Here is a 5,641-nt window from a genome sequence, read left to right as displayed (position 1 = left end):
TACTGAAGTTTGAACAATCATGTTGGTTACGCCGTTACATAGATTTAAATACGAGGTTGCGCGCCAACGCAAACAATGACTTCTCGAAGAATCTGTTCAAACTGATGAACAATGCAGTGTTTGGAAAAACGATGGAAAACGTTCGAAATCATGTAAACGTAAAGTTGCTCTCGCGATGGAGCGGTCGATACGGGGCTGGACGTTTAATAGCTCGACCAAATTTCCATAGCTGTACTCTATTCTCCGAGGATTTTGTCGCAGTTCAAATGAAGCAGCTTTCTATTAAATTTTATAAACCTATTTACATAGGCATGTCAGTGTTGGACATATCTAAATTACATTTGTATGATTTTCATTATGGCTACATGCTTCCAAATTTTCAAGAAAGATGCAGGATTTTGTACACGGACACGGACAGTTTAATTTATCAGATTATTTGCGACGACGCGTACGAGATGATAAAACGTGACATTCACCGATACGATACTTGCAATTATGACAGAAATAACGTGTACGGCGTTCCGATCGCGAATAATAAAGTATTAGGATTAATGAAGGACGAGAACGGAGGTAAAATCATGACAGAGTTTGTGGGTCTTCGCTCGAAAATGTATGCTATTCGAGTACAAGACAAAGACGATGTAAAAAAGATTAAAGGAATTAAGACTAACGTGACGATTAAAAATATAACTTTCGACGACTATTTAGCATGCCTTCACGATCATTTAGAAAAATCAGTTTGCGTTAAATTGATAATGTCTATACAACATCAAGTGTATTCAGTATCACAGAGTAAATTAGCATTGAGTCCATACGATGATAAACGATACATTTTAAACAATTCGATCGAAACCCTTCCTTGGGGACATTATAAAATCGCGAAAGGGGGAGGCAGGAGGGAGTGGGAGTGAGGGGAGTGAGAAAAAATAAAAGCGGTTATATAATTTCATCGATGTTTCGAATCCCGTGTTGCGCGCGCGCGTGTTCACTTTTATTTGTAAGCGGAAAAGGGGCGTATACGCTCCTTGTATTGTTATCTTGCGTGTAAGAAGGGGGGAAAAATGGTAGGGGAATTGTATATATAAGCTTTTGGCATTGCGTACAGCGAGTAGTGCGTTCTACAGATTACTTTCTTATAGCGCAGTTGTTCTTCAATATTATAATATTCACAATGTCAAATCAAATCAATAATTTTTTACATAAAAATGGATCTCACAACGATTATAAAAATTATGGGTAAGTAAAAGAAAGTTTGAAGGGAATAAAATGTTCCTTTTATGAAAGAAGAAAAAAAATATTGTATGTTATTTCTTTTCTAGATACTCCATTTCGATGAAACGGTCGTTTCAACAGTCGCAACCCCAGTCGCAGCAGAAACAGTTGCAGATACTGCGCAACGCACGAATCTTGGGTAGAAGATACTCCATAGCCGGCAATTATTTCAAGTTCCTTGAAATTTGTGTACGCGTGGATGAAAATTTGCGCGTCGAGTTTGTCTTGGGGGACAATCGTGGAACAGAGATTTCTTTTTCAATGGCTACGTGGAAACTGCTGGTGAAAACTAGAGATTATATTCACAATTACTTCGACGCGGACAAGAAGGAAAAACAAATTGATGAGACTTTATCGTTACAAATTGTTAATTTTAATGGAATGAGTCTAATCAAGTTGTTCGATTCTCAAGCATTGATTTATGTTACGAAAGAGACGATGGATAATTTGTACAAATTAGAGTTATGTATGGATCATATGTATTCATGGTTATTAGAAAATATTCCAGAAATTCAGGATAGATTCGCGAAGCTCGTTGACATTGTAAAAAACTCCAATAACGAGCAGAATTATGCGACCGTAATTTTTACAAACGAATTGTTCGAACGAAATTGTCTGATCGATTGCGAATTGTTAGCTTTATGTTTAGATCTAATCGTATCGAAAGCGAATCGTTGAAATTGTGTGCGTGTGGGGGGAATTAATTAGTATTAATGTAAAAAGCATTTATGTATTTTTTCATGTTTATTAGAGAAACAAAAATAAACATTACATTATACAATTAAAGTACAGATGATTTCTTTATCCAAGAGTTATGTGACGAATCCAGCCCCAACCATTTTACATATATTTCATTTCCTTTTCGACGCAATACTTTTTCTACTAAATACACGTCGGCATATTTGGTAGCGCGTATCTCGTATTCGTAAAATCCTCCAGCGATAGGTTTGTTCTGCAAATCAACCAAAAGGTACGTGACGGGGTTCGTTCGTTTCACCGTCGCGATCTTAAATACTTCCGTTGACCAGTTCGGCGTGTATCCTTTGTCGAATACGGTTTTGAACTTGCTGATACGCACATAGTCGCCAACTTTGAATTTCGCAGGACCGGCGATCTTGACGTTGCTGTATACGGTAGATAAAAGATGCTTCTCATTTTTATGATTCACGTTTGCAGGTCGCATACGAATGGTGCGATGTTTTTGATTATTGTAGTCCTTAATCAACGTGGGTAGCTCGTCGATCCAACGATATTTTCCGCTCAACGAGAAAAATTTCCACATGTTGTTCTTCAATGTACGATTGAATCGTTCGACTATGGACGCTTTCATAGTGCTGAATGTGGAATAGTGGTTGATGTTACGTTTCTTCAGATATTCTTGAAAATCTTTATTGTAGAATTCTTTCCCCATATCGGTTTGCAAATTGTTCGGTATTCGACCATCTTTTTTCAACACCGACGCGAAAGCTTTGCACACATCGTCAGCATTTTTGCTTTTTAAAGGAACGGCCCAGGCATACTTGCTGAATGTATCGATTATCGTAAGAATATATCGATGTGCTCGATTCTCTCTTGCGTACGGTTGAACTTCAACGATATCAGCTTGCCAGAGATCGTCGAGTCCTCGCGTAACCACTCGCCTCCGCCGGAAGTAACGTCTCGCCGGAGCATGCAGTTCATTCACCAAGTTAACTTTGTCGCCGCTCATGATTTCACCTTATCAGTCTGCGGTCGCTCGGAATTAAGATACGCTAATTTAGTTATCCTTGCGTTGACCGCTGCCGCGCTCTCTTTTGAGTTATCGATGAATCTGCGGTCGCTTGAAATTAAGATACGCTAATTTAATTATCCTTGCGTTCTCGAAGTCTTTTCGACCGCTGTCGCGTCCTCTTTTGCGTTATCGATGGACTTTTCAGCTATTGACGCTTTTTGCATTATCGGAATCTCTTCTGTGGTTGCTGCTACCGCTCGAAAGCGACGCGCACACTGTGTTGCTGCTGTTCTTCGATACGTCGCATTTGTCCGTATATTTCGGTAAATTTCTCTAATAAAGATTTATGTAACTGTTCGAATTTCGCGACTATGTTCCCCTCTCCAGTCAGCTCGAGTAATCTCTTGTACATAGCAGTATTAAGCCTTTCGAACCTGTCATCCAATTCCTTGCCAGTTTCAAAACCGCCTACTGTAACTTTCTTTTGCAGTTCGTCTACGAGTAATTCAAGTTGCGCCAACTTTCCCTGATTCGCTTTGCCAGTGCTCGTAAGTTCCTCCAAGTTGTGGATTTTATTTAATATTTGATTTTCAAGGTTATCAATCTTTTTCGGCCAGTTGCTGTTAACTTTGTGTTCCACACTTGCAAGTTTGTGCTCGATGTTGCCAGCAAATTTCACAACGGCATTCAATTTTTCTCGATCCACGATACCCTCAGCTTTCGTTGTTTCGAACAACTTATCCTCCAGCTCGACAAATCTTTGACGTAGCTTTTCATCGATACTTTTATTATTCTGCTCGATGCACGTCTCAACGTGTTTCTTCAGATTCTCGTGATTGGATTCGTCGTTTGTCACGAATTTTTGGAGAATTTCGATCGCGCGTTTCATCGAGTGAACATCGTCGATAGTTTCATACAGGTCGTACGTAAATGTTTTTTTCAACGAATCGATCGCGTCATCGACGTAACTTTTTGTTGCCGAGTCGCTGGCGAAAACCGGAGTTGCCAAATATCGAATAATTCGAGATTTTGCATCGAAAAATTCGTTGTCACTGTTCAAAATTACCGCCCTCTCGTTGATAACGTTGTCGACATACTTCTTCGTTGCAGCGTCGTTGGTGTTAATAGGAACTTTTATACTTTCTATAGGTAGACCCAATGCATCGAACTCGTCATTCTCGTCCGATACGTGTAGAACGTATTTTCTTATCATATTTATCAGATCGAACATAAATCTATTGAAATAATTCGTGTTCATTGAATTGTCCTTGTGATGTTCATGTTTCGTGTCTATATTCGCCACGATGTCTTGGATAGCCTGCTTTAGCGAATCACGAGACGATGATTTCTTGCTGCTGCTGTTACGCATCGTTGCTGCTGCTACTGCTCCAATTTCTTTCGACAATCGATGTTTTACCGCCGTAATCACTAGCAAAAATGATGCAATCGTCGCAAAAGCATTTTATTTATATGAGCGTGGCATAACCTTGAAGAATTCCTCGGCAACTAATGTCTCCATTTTACCACGAAAACTTTCCTCAAAGATTTTTAGTTGGTTACCGATTGAGCTGTCCGTTTCATCTTTCATATTCTGTTTTAACGCTTCAACCTTTTGCTCCAATACCGAAAATACGTTATCAATTTTCACATTAATTTCATCGTTATCTGAATCAATTGATTTAATTTTCTGATCACTGTCGTATTGAAAATTATATATTTTAGCCAGCACTTTATTCCTCCATTTCTCATTAGTCTGCTGTATATCTTTCGTTAGTTTCTCGTTAGCCGTTATTTTATCCATGAGTTCGGATTTCCATTTCGCACTAGTCTCTTTGGCATCCTTCGCCAACTTTTCATTAGCCGTTATTTTACCCACGAGTTCGGATTTCCATTTCACACTAGTCCCTTTGGCATCCTTCGCCAACTTTTCGTTAGCCGTTATTTTACCCACGAGTTCGGATTTCCATTTCGCACTAGTCTCTTTGACATCCTTCGCCAACTTTTCGCTAGCCGTTATTTTATCCATGAGTTCGGACTTGCATTTTAGGCTAGTCTGTTTGGCATCCTTCGCCAACTTTTCGTTAGCCGTTATTTTACCCACGAGTTCGGATTTCCACTTCGCACTAGTCTGTTTAGCATCCTTCGCCAACTTTTCGCTAGCCGTTATTTTACCCACGAGTTCGGACTTGCATTTTAGGCTAGTCTGTTTGGCATCCTTCGCCAACTTTTCGTTAGCCGTTATTTTATCCATGAGTTCGGACTTGCACTTCTCGCTAGCCTGTTTGGCATCTTTCGCCAACTTTTCGTTAGCCGTTATTTTACCCACGAGTTCGGACTTGTATTTTACACCGGCCTGTTCGACACCCTTCGTCATTTTTTCGTTAGCTGTTATTTTTCTACGAAGCTCGTCGTCGCCTCTTTTCGATACATCGTCAACGTACGATCTAGTGGCCGCGTCATCGTTTTGAAGCGGTTCCGCCAAATGTTTGATCCTCTTGTTTCGAGCTGTGTACGATTCCGTTGAGAAGCACATCGTATTATTCTGCATGTACTCGTGAAGCGATGACGTGACAGTATCGTCGCCTATCTTTGAAACGCGATCGACGTACAGTTTGGTGGCTGCGTCATCGTTCGTCGTAGGATTTGCGACACGAGCGA

At 40.1% G+C, this 5,641-nt stretch overlaps 1 protein-coding gene across 1 annotated transcript; it reads left to right on the top strand.

Moving 5' to 3' along the window:
* Positions 1-287: 287 nt before the first annotated feature.
* LOC143263383 (uncharacterized) lies at positions 288-911 on the top strand. The gene has a single exon (XM_076528395.1). It carries the CDS (start codon positions 312-314, stop codon positions 909-911), a length of 600 nt encoding a protein of 199 aa, XP_076384510.1. The 5' UTR covers positions 288-311.
* The last annotated feature ends 4,730 nt before the right edge of the window (positions 912-5,641 follow it).

The sequence above is a fragment of the Megalopta genalis genome, unplaced genomic scaffold (assembly GCF_051020955.1).
Source record: "Megalopta genalis isolate 19385.01 unplaced genomic scaffold, iyMegGena1_principal scaffold0524, whole genome shotgun sequence".
In the NCBI taxonomy this organism is placed as follows: domain Eukaryota; kingdom Metazoa; phylum Arthropoda; class Insecta; order Hymenoptera; family Halictidae; genus Megalopta; species Megalopta genalis.
Note: the sequence above shows the minus strand (reverse complement) of the source record. Positions and strands in the feature narration are given on the sequence as shown.